Source organism: Colossoma macropomum, unplaced genomic scaffold, assembly GCF_904425465.1.
Source record: "Colossoma macropomum unplaced genomic scaffold, Colossoma_macropomum, whole genome shotgun sequence".
Classification (NCBI taxonomy): domain Eukaryota; kingdom Metazoa; phylum Chordata; class Actinopteri; order Characiformes; family Serrasalmidae; genus Colossoma; species Colossoma macropomum.
The window spans coordinates 22,304,401-22,323,289 of NW_023494793.1; the positions used below are offsets into that span (position 1 = coordinate 22,304,401).

Sequence of the window (18,889 nt, forward strand, 5' to 3'; positions counted from 1 at the left end):
CAAGTGTTTATAAAGTTTTGGACATATAGTGAATCACTGGAGTGCTGAGAATGATAAACCACCCAAATAATATCTGGTCAGGGGTGGTCCTATGGTTCTCCCTTCCCACCAATGGACTTTGTAGAGAGTGGTTGATGAGTTGTGCAGCAACAGATGAGGCGCAGTCAGTAACTGTATCTACAAGGTAACTGTACCTATAGTGCACCAATGTTGTATTAACAGCTAAGTTTGGCATCTCTGTGCATAGCATTATGGGATTTATTCTAAAGGCCAATTGATCCATCAAAGCATGCATGGAGCACACAATCAGACAGAAATCAGTACAAGATACGCTGTACTGTGTAAGAAGTGAGAGCGCTCATACTGTACCTGCTCTTTTATCTCCTGCAATTTGTTGCTTTGCTCGCGGATATCATGGAGCAGCTGCAAAGCCTTGTCGTCCTCCTGTGACACCTCCATACGAGCCTGCTCCAGACTGCGCTTCAGACTCTACACATACACACACAGAACAGTCACCACTTAGATGCAACAGTATGTCTTTATGATTACAGATAAAGTGCTCAGTATGTGCGATAAAGTAAACTCACACTGCACTCTGTGATGTAAGTGGCCAGGTCCTGTTCGAGGATGGTTCTCTGGGTCTCTGAGGCTTTTAGCTCGACATCTTTCTGCTGAAGAACTGACTCCAGGTCAGACATCTTCCTCTGCACTTTAGAAATCTCCTGCTCCATCTTTACAAAGGCAAACAAGAATGAGTCCAACCGTTGCATTGGATTGCTATGTATACAAAAAATTTTTACTGCTAAATAACCATAACTTCTCATAGCCAAACGGTGCAATCAAATCCAATACCAGGTTTCGTATCCATTACAGTGCTATCTTTTTCTACTTTTATTCAGTTTTATCTCAGAAATAGTTCTGAAGAAGTATCAACAATATATCACTTTTCACAGTGTGAAATATAATACTTTTTCCGATGGTGAAGTAGTGAAGTCTAAACCTGCATCAGATTTAATTATCCAGACAGCCTTGCAACAAATCTACAGCAAAAAAAGCAGACCTACCTTCAAATATATCTCGGATGTTCTTGCTGTTAAGCTGTGAAGGTCTTTTGCTCTTGCTGCGCTCTTGGTCTGAAAGATGAGGTCTGCAGTACTTGCCCTTTAGAGGAAAGAAAGTAAGGGGGGGAGCTAAGAAACCCAGAAATATCACCAATCGTTGAAAACATGTCAGACTTACTGTGGATTTTGCTTTATAAAATTAGCTCAAAACTGCATGTGTCAATGAAAACACTAAAACAGCTGCAAGTAAGCCTGCCTCCTGGGCAGACACTCTCAATTTATTTGACTTAGTAGAAATAATGGTGACACTGTTCAATTTCAAGCATCACAGTGCATTTATCTTTGCACCAATGCACACAAAAAGCTATTAAATAATTAGGCTTGGTTCGTGGGGCTGAAACCATCAGCGCAGAGAACAAATGATCTCTCATAATATGAGTAACAACAACAATTTAATTACTATAATTATAGCACTGAATCTGGATGGAATCATTTGGCCCAATCAATCCAATAACATGCATAACGCACAGCTGTGCCACAAGTTCAACTAACTGCAAATAAATGTAACCATGTGTGTTTACACATTAAATCTGCAGAACTAAACTGTTAAATTTAATGCAAAGCAATGCCAAACTGCTGACATTTTAGGCAATCTAGAAATGTTGCCTGGACATATTTTGGCAAAAAGGGGACACTGACCCAAACATAAACCAACAGAACTCACAGTTTTAGTTCAATTCAATTCAAAATATATTTATATAGCGCTTTTTTGATCACAAGAATGTAACCTACATCTAGTCCCTGCTCATGTTCCACCTCCTTGTGACGCAACCGTCAAAATGAGCACTCTAGCTAATGTGACTCACTTGGCTAATTAGCCTTGCTATTTGGCTAGTTAGCTTAACTTATTGGCTGATGTGAAACAATCTACTACTCTGTGTTGATAGAAAATAATATGTTTTTCTGTGCTCACACACTCCCAAATATCTACAATTATATAGAATCATGTGCAAATCAAACAAAACTTAAAGCTTTTTTCTGAAAATGTGTGAAAATCTGGGCAAAAACACTTAAATGCTAGTAGTGCTAGCCAGCTTATGTCACATTAGCATACTCTTTGTAAAGTAGAAAATCTAAAAATAGCTATCAGCCATGGCCATAACTAGGTTTGAGGGCACCGAGGTCCAGACCTCTGTAGTTTCAGAAGGGTTTTTTCACGTTTCTCCATTCATGAGATTTAAAGTGAAAACAGCACTGGTTTGATAATGCCGTAGCCAACTCAGGGATGCAGCCACAGGTATCACAGACCTATCTAATCAAATGAGGATAGAATATTTTTGTGCATTCTTTAGGATAACAAAAACAACAACAATAACAATAATAATAATAATAATAAGAAGAAGAAGAAGAAGAAGAAGAAGTTTTTTCTGATTGCTGTCACTTTATTATGGCCAATCAATATCTAAATCTGCCTTATTTCCTCAACCCTCCAGTCCCTGTTTATCAATGTTGCTACCTGCCATTGCCCCAAGCCTTTGTGTTCATAATTAGCATGAGACACTTAAGTCCTCATTCGTTTTGGAAGAGTTTTATGAGATTCAATACGGAAACTGAGACAAGCCTATACAAGCAGCAGTGACTGGTTCTCAGCTGACCTCAGAACAGCTGTTGAAAGATGCTACACCACCCAGAGCATCTTTCCCTTCTTGGGATGTTCAGCAACATAAATGCTACATGCTTACATAAAACATAGCTAAGATGAAATTTTTATGAGAGTATTTAACAAATTATGCTTGTAAAATGCAAACCCCATAATTTATTTTTTACTCTGGCCTACTCGTAATGTTGCTAAAGCTAGCCCAATGAGCATGCTAGTCTAGCTCCAGTGGCTGCTCAGTTTAGGCTACAAGCTCTACAGCTGGCAATATTGGATTTTACCTCATTAACTGTATGAGTGGTCTACTCTAGCAGAGTCAAGCAGAGTGAGAAAAAGGTAAATGAAATAAAATCGATGTAAAACTATCACCTGATTTAGTAACACTTTCAGCTGGAAATAAAGGTAAATATATATATGCAAATGACAAATTAATTACATTGGAACAGGGAAACTGGAGTCAAATCAGTTTATGTAACAGTAATAGCAGTTTATGGAAGAATGGAGGGATAGGAAAGGAATGAATGAAAGAAAAAGGTGGGTAAAAAGGAGCAATGATTTGGTTAAAAAAACAACAACGAAGGAGTAATACTTATATGCAGCAGTTATTTTATTCACGATAATGAAAAAAAATGTGATCCTAGTTATGGCTCTGCAGTCAACACATCAACATACCACTCTTGTTTACATTTCTGTGCACTTACTGGACATATAACAATGCTTGGTGCCTTTATAAAGAGTAAAGTATTCGCTAAATTGTCACTTGCTTCAGCTGTAATAGTCAAAGACAGAGGAGAACACCCTCAAGCACCATAAGGTAACAAACATCATGATCTTAAACCTTCGGTACTGAATGGCCAATGATAAAGGCACAGTTCTAGTTTTCTGGTGCAAAAGGTTTAGTGTTGTTCCGTGCTGTTCCTGTTTTTCAGTGTACATATAGCAGAGTTTATTTTTATCAGTCAAAATCATATTAGGCATGCGCTCTGGGTTTTAACTGCCACTCCATAGTATATACTTGGCATCCATTGGGATAGAGAGAGGGGGGGAGAGAGAGAGAGAGAGAGAGAGAGAGAGAGGAGAGAGAGAGAGAGAGAGAGAGAGAGAGAGAGAGAGAGAGAGAGAGAGAGTGACAGAATAAAAGCGGAGCTAATAAAAGAATGGGCTCCTCTCCCACTCCTCCACACTCTAGCCTTGCGAATTTGATTCTCTCTCTCTCTCTACCTCACACTGTGCTTGAAGGCTTACCAATTACAGCACACACACTCACATAAAAGACAAAAAGTACTTCTGAAAATGAACCTGTGGTTCTGAAAATGCACTTGCAGATTCACAAAGATGCGCAACAAGCACACACACAGAAAATCAGTTCTACTAACAGTGCTCTTCACTCCACATGCCTTGTGTTAATTTATGAAGGGGTTCAAGAGGAAGTCGCACACACACACACACACTGCAAATCTGCTGAGTGAAGTTCATGACTCACGCTGTCACACTGTGCACATGCAGAAATGTACATATGTGCACTGCTCGCTGTGTGCCTATCTGTACATCAACACCCTCTCACACATGTATCCTGTGTTTCATTTACAGCCACTCTTTTTCTTACAGGATTTTACTCAGAGCATGTGAGGCTGCTGGCATCTCTAAATAAACACTGCACTATACACAGAGTCGTGAGTTTATGAGGCTCAACATCCATTTTATCAGACACACATACCATACAGTACCGTGCAAAAGTCAGAGACCACCCTCTCTATTTCCATTTAAAATGGCCAGTATAAAATATTAATTTTTTAGTATCAGAAAAACACATTTAACAGACATTTACACAGAAGCCACAACAATGAAATATATTTTTCATTATTTTCTGAGTCAACCCTTTGCCTTTATTGCAGCAATCATTCTTTCAGGAGGCTTGCTTTCAGTTTTGAAAAGAAATCTGCAGGGATATTTTTCCACATCTCCAACATTCGGACTTAGATGTTGGTGGCGTTTTCTGCTTCTCATGATCCAAATAATCCAAAACACATTCATTGTTCTGAGAACACCAGCAGCTTTATTTGATTTGCAAATGTTCTTTTTGTCCAGTCTTTTCTCAATAACGGCTTCTTAACCACTACACATCCTTTCAGACCCATAGTGCTGAGTTGTCTTCTCACAGTGGAAGGATGGACAGAAACACCTGCAGATTTTTTTCAGATCTGAAACAAAGATGAAAGCTTTAAGTACTGTGTATCTGATTGTGACAGTTTTGGTGGTCTACAAAGTCTTGTGCATTTTTAGGAGTCCCATTTTCTTTATATGTTTTCAAACTTTTTTTAAAATGAATTCTGGAAACTTGTGTTTTTCCCCCACTTCCCTTTCTCTTTCCCCTTTCTTATGTGAGTGGACGTTCTATCTAATCTCCTCAGAAATATCTCCTGATATGAATAACTTGTACTTTATGGCTGTTTTGACTGAATATTATATAAATAGAGGGTGATCCCTGACTTTTGTACAGCACTGTAGCGGCACAATTATTGACTGTAGCCCATCTGTTACTGCACTATTTAAGACCACTGCTGATGAGATATCAGATATCACAGGAGTGATACTAACATAATAGTGGTATGTTAGTGTTGCGCTGGTATGAGTGTATCAGATGCAGCAGGGTTGCACTTCTGTGTTAAGAATAGCCCACCAACCAAAAATATCCAGCCAAGAGTGGTTTTACAGCTCATTCAGAGCAGCACATGCACTGCCGTGCCACTACCATGTCATCGTCACTGCTGTGCTGAGAATGGTCTACCCATCTACCCAGCACCACCCATCTGGTCAGCAGTGTTCCTACAGTGATTATCAGTTTTCACTAATGAATGAGATATAAGAGAGCTGGTAAACAGCAACATTTACATTTACAGCATTTGGCAAATGCTCTAATCAAAAGAGCCGTGAGCACAGTGACACTCGACATGCTCAATCGAGCATGGGATGAATTCGACTATGACGTTGATGTAGTCTGTACAGCTGTAGGAGGTCATATTGAACACTTGTAAAATTACATAATAAACTTTATGCTAACTTAAACCATTTACAATTTACTGCAGTGTTCTTTAATGATTTACAAGTGAAATAAATCATTTTGAAATCGGATGAATCTTTTTGAATCACCCTGAATTACTGCATAGACTGGTAAGCTGGTAAGCCTGGGGTGAGGAAACAGAACCCTAGGGCAGCAAATGTTGCCCACTATGCTATATCAACCGCCATGAGCTATAACAATGACATAATCCTTTTTTAGTCCCACAACGGGGAAATTCACAGTGCCATAGCAGCAGAGGGATAGCAAGACACTGAGAAAATTATGTAACAAGAAAAAAATTAACAATCGGGTTAAAGAAAATGGCCAGTAAGTGTGGTTTACAGCCTGATCGATATACTGATTAGCCGATAATATTGTCTATGGTTTTATCTGTATGTGTAAAAATATGTAATATGAAAAAAATGTAAAACATAAGTGGTTACAACCAGGGGAACCTAATAAGAGTCACCCCCTGTTTAACCCTATAACAACAATATACGCTGAACTGGTGATTTTGAATACACCATGTTTAAAATAAGAAAAAGTAAAAAATGCAAGGCCTAAAGATTTCTGGGGACTAAAAAAAATACATGTCTGCAATTTTTAATTCACCTTTATTCAACAGAATTACCCTTGTATTTAAGCTCTGGAAGTAATAGAGTACTTTTGTTTCATTGTTAAGTTTTGGATGGAAATAGAAGGGTTAAATTCTTAAAACACCCAGCAGAAAACTGGCATATCAAGAACTGTTTTTCTCTGTGGTATCTAAGTAGATAAAGCTAAGCAAACTTTCTGTTTAGGACTTCAAGACTTCAAGCCCAAACATGATAGATTAACTAACATCAACAAACACATCAACCAATCATATTTTGATTTTCAACAGGCAGGACCAATTTTGTGAAAAGAACACATAACTCTGCGCCTTCTGGAAGTTAAAAATTGAAAAACACATGCTAATGCATCTTTACAAGCTTCAAATAAAACATTAAATGTCTTTTAAAAGTTTTAAATATCTGTTTTTAATCTAAAGCTACTGAATAAAATTCGCATGCCATTAGCTCAGCACTGACTAACTACTAGAATCCCATAGGAACAGTAGCAGAGGTTAGTAATAATGTAGAGGTTGATTTTTCCTCATGTTTGGACTGAGTTAACATTTATGGCCCACACTGAAGGCGTAGCTCTAATAGTCATGGTTTACTACTAAAATAATGTATCCCGACTTTACATTTAGAATGAGAATAACATATTCTAACATAAAAAGCTCCACCCCAGTGCTACAATAATTATATTTAAGACTGTGAGTTTCTGCTGTTTATTTGAGCTTAAGTGTCACAACTGACAGTCATTTCATTCAGTAAAGCACTGTTTAACAAAAACTATTAGGAGTTTAAAATGAACATATCGGGTGATTTTATACTGGAATTTTTAGCCTCTAAAATCTCTATCAGCCATACAATTTTCATATTGATTAGGCCCTAATGTAACGATGCAGTTGTAACTGATAAACTGGTAACTCCAGGTACTACAAGGACAAGCAGAGATGTTGAAGTCTTTACGATATCTAAAATACTGCAGTGTACAGCTAGAAAATGGCCCTTAGACACACCTTGTAGGCTCCTAAAGTTAAAGATCTCAGGCCTGTTCACACTTTATCACTGTCAAATTGTTTTACTTGTTAAATCATTTACAAAATTCATAGTCAGTACGTTGTTATTATATTGTATATATTGAAACCATGTTTGCCAGAGTAATAAGCAGTCAAGCAAACCCCAGGGCACTCGCTCTCTATCTCTCTCTTGCTGTTGCTCTCTCAGGATTCTCCTTGGTATAGTCATTTTTAGACACTACTGTCAGTATGACTGTAACTCCTATCAACCTGAACCGCACCAAACATTAAAGACGTAGCAGTTTGTGTGTACTCTCAATTAAGACTACACTGATTGTAAAACAACATAAATCTAATTCAAGATGATTCATATTAAATGTCACATCGTTTGACACTGTCAAGCCAGAGCAACTGGTGGGTTTTTTTAACCAATTATCATTTTAAGCTCTCACCAAAATACTCTAACACAAAAGCTGATCACTTCTGGAAGCCTATGTTTGCCAAGATTACATCATATGCAGACAGGAATTCAAAATGGGAACATACATCTGAAGCCAGCTGGATGTATAATTCAGCGACTAGCAAAGCAACACTGTTTTTCAGAGAAAAACATGCTCTCGTTTCTATCCCCTGCTGACTGAGTCTAATCTCTGCAGGAAGCTTCACAAGCACAATTCTACAGAAGCACGGGGGGAAATCGAACGGGGAAAAAGTACTGGCTAAGCAAGAGCCTGTCTGAATTATATACTTTAGAGATCTACAGTGATAAAATCCAAGCACTTTCACTCAAAGTTCAGGCCAGAATCAGAACCTTTATTTTGGTTGATGTCAGTGTCAACAGAAATACCAAATGTGCTGTAGACAATATCTTTCCAAAATAAACAGTTGTAGTATGTACAGTTATGTTTTTGCCAAATTACATATTTTCATGTATTGTCATGTTTTTGATTTTTGATGTGAAAGTAAGTAACCCCAACCTCTGCAGCTAACTATGTAAGAAAAACATTTTCTTGATGCACTGTTTACTTAAAATAAACAAAAAACAAACTAATTGTAGTCTGTGCAAAAGTTTGGACACCCTACTAAGCCAGATATCACATTATATTTAGTGGAATGCATACTTCCACCTACCCGTGCAATGTTTTCTGTGCCACTGGTTGCCACAGAACCTTAAAGCATAATAGGTCTACCCCTATGCCTAACAGTTGGCAAGGCGTTCTTTTCATCAAATGCTGCTGCGTTTGTTCTCCAAATATACCTTTGGTGAGAGTCCACTTTTAACCACAGATGCTGACTTTTGTGATGAGGTCGCAAGTAAGATTTCCTTCTGATGACGTCCTTGCAGATCACATTTGTGCAACAGTGCTGCACATTAGAATGGTGAAATTCCTGTGTCATCTGAACTTTCCTCCGGGTCCTTTGTAGTCATATGGGTATTTTGCTTTGCCTTTCAGGCCAGCATATGAGCTGTTCTATGTGAGTTTTTTGGTCTTCTAGATCTTGCCTTGACTTCCACAGTTCCCCTTAATTACCATTTTGGACAATGGAAATTGCAAGCTGGAAGTGCTTTGATACCTTTTTATAGCCTTCCCCTGCTTTGTAGGAATCAATTAGCTTATTTTCAGATCCTTAGTCAGCTCTATCCATTATTGGAATTGCCATCAGCAGACAATTTGTTATAACAATTCTTGATCTGCTTAACGAGCCCTAACAAGTCGATTATGGCTCAACAAGTTAAGTTCTGAGTCTTTACAAAAAATAATATTTTAAGTTTATTAAATATAGGGTTAGTGCATTAACTTGCAGAAAATGTTTTAATAGTTTGTCACAGATGTTGTGCTTACTTCTTTTCATTTCAAAAATCACCAAAATATGTAATTAGCCAAGGGTGCCCAAATTTTGCAAAGAACTATGTATAGTATACTATAGTATATGCAGATTTAAATAGGCACAGGTAAAAAATGCAGCTGTTGTGGCTGCATCTTTAACTGCATGTTTGCATGGTAGACTGGGCTTTAAAGGGTGGAACATTAAGAAAGTAATCATAAAGGCTGATGCTTTTTTCTTACTGAGAATAAAATATTACTGCTGCTTTTTTACCACATAGCTTTTGGTACGAAGAAAAAAAGAGACTGCAAATTTAGAGCAGGGCAGCTAATGTAACAAATCTATTTGTAAATTTAAAAACCACTCAAAGTCTGATGACTCAATGGTTTGGTGAACAAAATGTCCGCAAGAATGTTTAGAAACTGCCTCTGCGGTGCAAACCGCTTTGGGTCCAGGTACAGAGTCTATGCGCAGGAAGTCTCCTGGGCTTTGATTGACATTTTCTATAATTGAAGTGGCTTGACAACAACGGGGAACTGTTTTGAGAGATCCACTCTCACACAGATTTGCAACACTTAAATGGCATGAGTTATCACAGTCAAAAGTGGTTGCCTGCTGTTGCGTCAAATAAACTGTGGGCTACTTATTGAGCCATTGTTTTATGCAAATAGGCAGCAGGCATAAAGGATAAGTGCTTGAACACTTCTATTATCCATTCTTTTTGTGGACTACTGGAAATTCTCAGTTTTCAAATTGTAAGAGGCCTAGATAAGGCTTAATGTGACTCAAATTCTACTTCTGATTCTCTTATTATTCCAGCTCCGGGACACTTTTAAGGCTCATTAAAGAACTTTGAGCATAACTCAGCTAAAACAGTAAACTATTCGTTTTACCATTCAGTGAATCTTTTCTTTCAAAGGCAATTTAGACCCATCACAGAAATTATTCATGTGAATGTTAAGCACAGTAGATGAATAGCCATGTGATGATTAAATGGAATTTCAGTATAGTAGGTGCATTTTTTGCAATGGTATTTTTAAGGAGAATATTAGGTATAATAATTACATTTTTAATGGGAAAGCTACAGAATGCTGAATTCTTAATTAAGAATGCGAGGGCTACTGGGTATTATGACTCAGGTGAGCTCTGAAGAATGGCTTCCTACTGTAAAACCAGTGCACTACTTGGGTGTGCAGGCCTTTATTTTATGAGCTATGTAATGCAATAGGTATTATGGGCCATTAAGAAATGGGAAACATGTTTAAGAAATGTCTTGTTCTTGATTCTTCATGCTTATCAGTGTATTTTTTCTAAACACAGTTTAGGCTAAGCAGAAAAAAAATTGTGTGAAATTGAATTTGCATGACATGCATGTCCCTTATGCCCAAACATACCGGGAAACGTGACAGGTGACAAATTAAAGGAAAACGTAGATACAGATGCTTTTAGACAGATGTACCACATGATACAATTAAGCAATTAACATCCTAGCACGCTCTGTGGCATGTAGAAAAATGCTGAGCAGGCCCAGCTGACCTACATTTTGGATCACATAGCTGTCAAGTCTCAAGGTTTACCGAGATTTTGCTGCAATCTCCCAGTCATGAATATAAATCTCATGAAATTTCACTTACAAGTTTGTTTCACTAAATTCTGGTGCACTATGCAGCATCATGGATGTAACAGGCCAAACTGAACTCATTTATGTACAACCGCATTTCCAAAAACGTTGAGACGCTGTGCAGATTGTAAATAAAAATAGGATGCAATGATGTGTGAATCATTTAAACCATATTTTTGAAGGAAAATAGTACAAAGACAACATATCAAATCTTGAAACTGAGAAATGTTATTGTTTTTTTTTTTAATATATGCCCATTTTGAATTTGATGCCAACAACACGTTCCAAAAAAGCTGGGACGGGGGCATGTTTACTACCGTGTTTCATCACCTCTTCTTTTAACAACACTGGGAAATGAGGAGACCAACTGCTGTAGTTTTGAAAGTGAAACGTTTTCCCATTCTTGCTTGATATAGGATTTCAGCGGCTCAACGGTTCTGGATCTCCTTTGTCGTTTTTTTCATTTCATAATGCACCAAATGTTATCAGTGGTGACAGGTTTGAACTGCAGGCAGGTCAATATAACACCTGGATGCTTTTACTACAGAGCCATGCTGTTGTAATACTTGCAGAATGTGGTTTGACACTGTCTTGCTGAAACAATCAAGGCCTTCCCTGAAAAAGACGTCATCTGGATGGCAGCATATGTTGCCAAAACATGTATTTATTATTCAACATTAATGGCGCCTTCACAGATGTCCACGTTACCCATGCCATGTGCACTAATGCACACCTATACCATCATGAATACTGGCTTTTGAACTGTGCACTGGTAACAAGCTGAGTGGTCTTTAGCCCAGAGGACACAGTAGCCACGTTTACATGCAGCCTGATAATCCGTTAATAATCCGACTAATAGCTCAATCGGAATAGAATACATCCATGTAAACACCTCAATCGGAATAGTCTAATCCGATTGAGGCCATTCGGAATACAATTTCTATCCGATTAAACGAGGTGGGTAAACTTCTAAATAATCCGTTAAATAGAAGAATAATAGCCATGTAAACGCCTGAATCCGATTACATTCCAATCGGAACGTGTAAGTATGTCCTGCACACGTGCGTCGCGTCACAGCGAAAGTTTACACCGCTCAACATGGCGGAGCAGAAACTGGTCTGGACCTCACGTGATGTTCGCTGTCATGGTAACGTTTACTCTAAGCGCTACTCCACGCATGCGCGTCATTTTGCATCGGATTACTTGTAGTGAGCATGTAAACGAAGATTTTCCATCAAATTGTTGAATAGAGTGCATATAAACACCTCAGTCTAAATCTGTAATTGGATTGTGTTCAATCGGATTAGCGAAAATCGTTGCATGTAAACATAGATTTCCAAAAAGAAATGGAAACGGTTTCTTCTTTGCGTTTTAGAGTTTTAACTTGCATCTGTGGATGCAGCGACGAACGGTTTTCAAAGACAATGGTTTTCAGAAGTGTTTCTGAGCCCATGCAGTGATTTTCACTACAGAATCATTTCTGTTTTTAATGCAGTGCTGTCTGAGGGCCCAAAGATCATGGCCAGCCAGTACTGGTTTTCAGCCTTTTCCCTTGCATACAGAGATTTCTCCAGATTCTCTGAATCTTTTAATGATATTATGTACCGTAGATGTTGAAAAGCAAAAGTTCTTTGCTATTTTACATTGACAAATGTTATTCTTGAATTGTTGCACCATTTGATCGTGCAGTCTTTCACAGAGTGGTGAACCCCTCCTCATCTTTACTTCTGAAAGACTCAGCCTCTTTGGGATGCTTTTTTTTTATATGCAATCATGTTGCTGACCTGTTGCCAATTAACCACCAGATGTTTTTTTAGCATTACACAACTTTACCAGCCTTTTGTTGCCCCCATCTTTTTTGGAATGTGTTGTAAACATCAAATTCAAAATGGGCGTATATTTTTCAAAAACCAACAAAATTTCTCAGTTTCAACATTTGACGTGTTGTCTTTGTACTATTTTCAATGAAATATAGGACTTTAATGATCTGCACATCATTGAATTTTGTTTTTGTTTACATTTTGCACAGCGTCCCAACTTTTTATTGACCAATGCCGCAAGCTCACATTAAACACCAGTATTAATTATGAGCATGGAGATTTATAAAGCCTGATTTCTGCTAAGCACATAGTACAGATTTTCTGATCATTCGAAATTATTGAGTTCACTGATCAATACCTATCAGCTGACTGAGCAAATAATTAATTAAATAAATAAAATACTGGCAGACTTATGTAGACAATAAAATCAACACAAACTGTTATATAGGGCCAAAATAAGGAAAGCAAGCTGTTCAGGGCACAGGTTTGGGGATCTTGGGGGGGGGGGTGGTTAGTTGACAGGTATGAGGTCAAGGCGGCAAAAGGAAAAGACCTAACTGACCCTGAAAGATGGTTCTTGGTTATTGGGGCACAGACGGCCTCAGTCACAAAGACAGTCCAACTGGCTAGTTTTGGAAGACGAACAGCGACTAAAGTGACATCTATATTTAGATCTATGGGAATGCCATCAGCAAATACACACTTAAAAATGATGGTTCTTCAAGGGTTCTTTAGTAAAGAAAATGGTGCTATATAGAACCATCTGCAGCACATTCTCCATCAATCTAAAGAACCCTTTCACGATGCAAAGAACCCTGTAAGCATGGACAGGGTTCTTTGAATGTTCATGGTTCTATATAGAACCATTTTCTTTACCAAAAAATCCTTAAAGAACAATCATTTTAAGTGTGTAGGTCCAGCTCAAATGCTACCATTCAATTAACATGATGTTAAGGATGGTGTCAGGACAAAACAGAATATAAGCTGTTCCTCAGGTGACTGGGAATATTAGTGCAGAATGAGATCAGACGGTCAGCAAGAACAGTCCATCCACAACTACACAGAGAGGGATATCATAGCAGCTGCACTTCACAAACCCCGCATTACAAAGACAAATGCACATTTGCCAGTCAGTGCTGTAAAACCACAGGCACTGCTCTACAGAGGCATGGAAAAGAGTGATATGGTCACATGAGTCATCCTTAAGCATATTCTTCACATGTGGGTGCGAGCATGTGTGGCATACACAAAGAGAACCACACAGGCCTGAAGGGCAAACCGTGGTTGGGGGGCATTTTACTGGCACGGTTTGGGCCCAATTGTTTCAGAGTGAATGGTCACTGCAAATCAATATAAAGTTATTCTGACTGATCACCCTAATCATGTGGTGAAACATTTCTGTCCTGATGAGAGAGGTTTCTTCCAGAATGACAATGCCCCACAGGTCATCCCTGGGGCATGAGGGGGTCACTGAAGGGTTTGATGAGTATGAAAATTATGTAAATCATCTCTGCAGTCACCAGATCTAAACTCGTTTGAACTAAGATGGCTATCAAAACACCAACTGAGGGAAAATCTGTTGAAGGAAATGAGTTTAATCCCTCCAAATTGCCAAGGCGTACTGGAGTGGTGCTGGCACTTTATGTTGGTTTTTCCATTAATTTGTCACCCATTTGTAGAAGAGTGACACAACCAGTAGACTTTAAGTGCTTAAACTCTAGGTTAATTATTCAGCTATTAATAATGAAATTTTACTTTTCAGTAGTGAGTTAGAATTATTCAGTAATATGAAAATTCGTTTTTGGGTGACCTCTGTAAGAGCTCCAGTTCAAAACTAAAGTAGCATAGTCTAGACACCAAAATGTCTTGGCTGGGGAAAGAAGGAAACTGTAAATTACATATATATATATATATTTTTTTGGTGGACCATTCTTTTAATGAGTTTTCACTGCCCCTATAGATCACAGCTTGTTAATAACAGTCTGGCCATGGACCTATACTTTGCAAAAATGTCTGCTGTAAAAAGCACTATATAAATAAAACTAAACTAAACCTCATGTGCTTTTCCTAAGGAAAATGCAGTGATTGCACAGTATAAGCCGTTGCTAGGGTGTTGCTGGACAGTTACTATGTTAATTTAGGAGGTTGCAAAGATGTTGACAAGTGGTTGCTATGGTATCCCAGGTGGTTCCTAGGTGGTTACTATGGTATCCCAGATGGTTGCAAGGGTGTTGCTATGGTATCCCAGGCGGTTGCTAAGGTGTTGCTAGGTGGTTGCTACGGTTCCGCACATGGTTAACAGGCTGTTGCTAATAGACTTGTATCAACATAGCGCAAGCTGGGTGCACAAACAAACCCTATTCATTCCTATGGGAAAAACAATGATTGAATGAAAACCATACATCCAGTCAAACAACTGTATACAAGCACACCGTTCCCAATCGGACCGAACATTCTGGAGTTAGAATGGTGTTGATGTCTTAAAAACTACGGGACAAATTAGCGGACAAAAATTTGACAAAAATAAAAACAAAAATAATATAGCTACTGTTGTATGATAATAGTTTTGGATTGCTTTGCAATGCTCAATCACTAAATAAAACCTGGATCCATCCTTTGTGGAAAGTGTAGAGTTTCTATAGCATATTTTAATACAGTAAGCTTATTTAGTATAGAGGATTTCAGAACAGATCATAGAAATTTTGTGTGGAGAGTCTGAGTACAGAGGAACTTCATATAAACTGTGAAACTTGGCCATTGACACTTTCTGACAGCTGTAATAACTGCGCCGCAGAGATTAAGAGGCTATCAAACTTAGAGTATGGTTGATGTTATGTCACAGACCTGTTGACAGTACTGGGGTGGTCGGTACCTCAGAGCCTCAACAGACCGTATAAAACCGGAAAATGTCTCTAAAACCGGGATTTCTGTCTCGACTGATACTTCCAGGGCAGTTTCAGCCCTTCATGAATAATCTACATACCAACCGTCGCTTTCGGCATCTTTCACTTTAAGCTCCCGTCCTTCGCTCGTCTCTCCGGTCACGACGTGAACGGTTTTGCCTCGGTCTCAGTCACGACTCCAGCTAAGAGACCTGTGCGGTGGTCATATCCGTTAAAAACACAATTTTCTTCCCTTCGACATGTCTGGGGAGCGTCTTCTCCCCCCAAAGCGGATCAGTTGGCCGGTGAAGCTGACAGGAAAGGCGCTGGGGGATTAGCATCACGACTCGCATTAGCACGCGCCGAATCTCGCCCGTTACTATTAAGCAAAATTCTGACAAGAATGGATTTATCGCAGGTTATCACAATTTTACACACTGTTTACCACAAAATGGCACTGTCACTAGCCTGGACAGAAGCGCTGACACTTAGAACTCGAAACAACGTTCAGATAAACCCACTTCTCAAAATGTCCACGTTAGACTCTGGGCAGGTGTATCGTATCACACTGGAAGCAGCACTGGCTGTGCCTTAGACAAGCAGCCTGATCTAAATTAGAAACTAATAGCAGTAATCAACTAATATCAGGGCTGTGTTTAACAAACCGCTCCCACTGGAACACAGCTGAGCTGGTGTTAGTGGTGCACGGCCAAGGCTCTGTGTAGAGAGAGGAAACGCAGAGAATTTGAGTAGCTTAGTGATGGGTGGGCTGAAAAGAGACACAGGCAGACAAGAGCTCTTCCTAAAGCTCATACCGTCAGAACATCAAACCCCGGATTAAAAGGGCTTGTGACACTAGTGGCTGCGTTCTGCAGAAAAACAGTCAGCTGAGCGACTTGCCTGAGTTCTAGCCAGCAAAGCACTCCTTCTTATTTCTTTCCTCAAACGCAGCATTAAGCAGTCCTGTCAACTGTTGCTTACTGTTAAATCAAAGCAATGTGAATGTGCATGCCTGTCTGTCTGTATTTCTTCGTATCTAGAGATAAATCAGTTTTAGAACATCTTTTACCTGAGGCTGTGTTAAAGGGGAATTCCACTGATTTTTCAAAATTTCGGAATAATTCAATCATGTAATGCAAACCAATTGATTCAGAGTGTTTTGATGGTAAATGGTTCATTATGGAGAAATTCACTAACTTGGATTTCTTTACACTGGTGTTGATAGGAACCAGGAGTTGTGATGTGTACAATTCAAAATAGCCATTTTATTTATTATCCAGAATGACCAGTGAGCCTACACTTCTTTTGAGTTTCATACTTAAGGCTGATAATTTAAAATAGAGATAACTGTGGGAAAATAAATGCCACGGATAGATTAAAAAAAGTTTTAGGCCAAAATCCTTTTGCAAAACTTTTGTGAAAACAATATATTTGACATCAGGCAGTGTATTCACAACCATTTCATTTAATAATGTTCTTTGATGTAGCTTTTAGAAGCATTTTGATGTCTGGTTCCTATCACCACCATTGAGAACAATACAGACTCTGTACATTTCTGTAGAATGGCAGATTTCACATCAAACCTCTCTGAATCACTTTGTTTTCCTGTGAATGATTCAATTAAGCAAAAGCTTTGACAAATGTAACTGAATTTCCCTTTAAGAGTCAGATAGCGAGATTGAAATAGAGAGAGAGTTGGGGGGGGGGCTGTAGAGATATGCTGTTTCCATAGAAATAAGTCTCATCCGTCAGTCGTCACCTTAGCTCCTTATACTGCTCTTTTCCTGATGCATTCCTTACCCACTCCCACTACACCCACATACAGTACTTTTCCATCTCATCATACTCTATGGGCAGCTGGCCCAGTCTTTCAAAAACACTGCATTCAAGCAAAGCAACAATACAAAATGTCATCCAAACAGGAAAATTTCTATTCTACTCTATTGCAATAGATACTTCTGTTGTATTCTATGGAATATTCTATTGTACTGCATTGTGCCATAGAGATGCATTGGCATAGATCAATATGGGAAAACACCATTGGACACATGAAGAGTAAACAAAGTAGCAGTTATCTGTTCTCCAGCATCAGTGTCGTGACACATAGTGTGCGCTCTGCCTCCAACAGTGCAAGCACCTGTGCTGGCAGTCTCACTCACAATTTCTCATCTCCTGCCTGATCTACCCCTGTCCGAGATGCCAGCTGCACTAAGCCTGAGCCTGACCGGTCTGTCTGCGTCTCCACAGCAATGATAAAGCCGTTACAGATGAATTCCCAGTCAGCATATACAATTAACCACGCAAATAAACATTAATGGATGCTCTCTCCCACACAAACACCCACACGTGCAGCAGCCTCCACCTGAATCAACAATGCAGCGGGCCAGTTGTTCTGTCAACTCTGTTCATTGACTCCCAAACCGGAGTACTTACTTGGACGTGCCTAAAAGTGGCTTACCTTTGCCCAGAGTCCGCTTTAGATGGGGCAGGTCCTCTGAAAAGAAGCCCAAGGGTGGTGGGTCTTCTTGACCATCCATAAGCAGGCAGATGGGCTACTTTGGCTGGACGCTTTCGGAGAAATCATCTTCAGCCTGGAGTGTAGAGTTGTTGAGGAAGATGGAGAGAGAGAAGCTGTGAGCGAAGGAAGAGAGAAGAGAAAGCAGAGGAAGAGGGAGGGAGACACAAACTGCATCCCAGAGTAGAGCAGCAAATCACACTCACGAGTGCTTCGCTCACACACACACACGTCCACTCTCTCTGCCTCTCTCTCTCCCACCCTTCTCTTGCACTGCAGTAGCTCTCTCTCTAATCACAGTAATACATGCAGACTGAGTCACTGCTTAAACTCAGCGCGCTCTCTTTCTCTCGCTTTTTGAACAGGGCATTTATTTTCCATGTAGGGTCTCCGCTTAAATGAATACTGTAACGTTTTTAAGTCTAACCTCTATCTTCTGCAGATGTATCATACAGTTGATTACCACTGACAGTAGTTTTTCAGCTAAGAAAGGAGCAGAAAAACTGTTAAGTTGAATGAAGACTTGAAACGGAAGCAAATGGGCAGGTGTTTCAGGTTCAGCACCTGTATTTAGGCTTCCATTGTAATTGGTTTCTGAGTCTCTTCTTTTACTAGATAGATAGATTGACAGATATTTCTGAGGAGAGTAGATATAAGATAATCCACTTGTATAAAGAACAGGAAAGTCACGTGACAATAAGTGAAAAAACAGGAGTTTCAAAAACTGTAGCTGACAAAATTATGAAAATATAGAGGAAATGTGACTCCTAACAACCATGCAAGACCTGGCAAACCATCAAAACAGCCTTCATCAGTTAAACAGTACTTAAAGCTTT

The 18,889-nt window shown here is 39.2% G+C and overlaps 1 protein-coding gene across 6 annotated transcripts in view; it reads right to left on the bottom strand.

The window, feature by feature from the left end:
* The window catches only part of LOC118813483 (citron Rho-interacting kinase), a 65,199-nt gene extending 46,911 nt beyond the window's left edge, over window positions 1-18,288 (bottom strand). For 3 of the 6 annotated variants that reach the window (XM_036578845.1, XM_036578842.1, XM_036578840.1), the window contains exons 1-4: window positions 17,997-18,288; window positions 1,065-1,161; window positions 588-731; window positions 370-489 (exon numbers count right to left, since the gene is read on the bottom strand). In XM_036578845.1, the coding sequence (XP_036434738.1) occupies window positions 370-489; window positions 588-731 (264 nt within the window). In that variant the 5' untranslated portion in view covers window positions 1,065-1,161; window positions 17,997-18,288. Of the gene's footprint in view, window positions 1-369; window positions 490-587; window positions 732-1,064; window positions 1,162-17,996 lie in introns of those variants that run through there. The other 3 variants (XM_036578844.1, XM_036578843.1, XM_036578841.1) reach the window with 2 other exon arrangements.
* Between the last annotated feature and the right edge of the window lie 601 nt (window positions 18,289-18,889).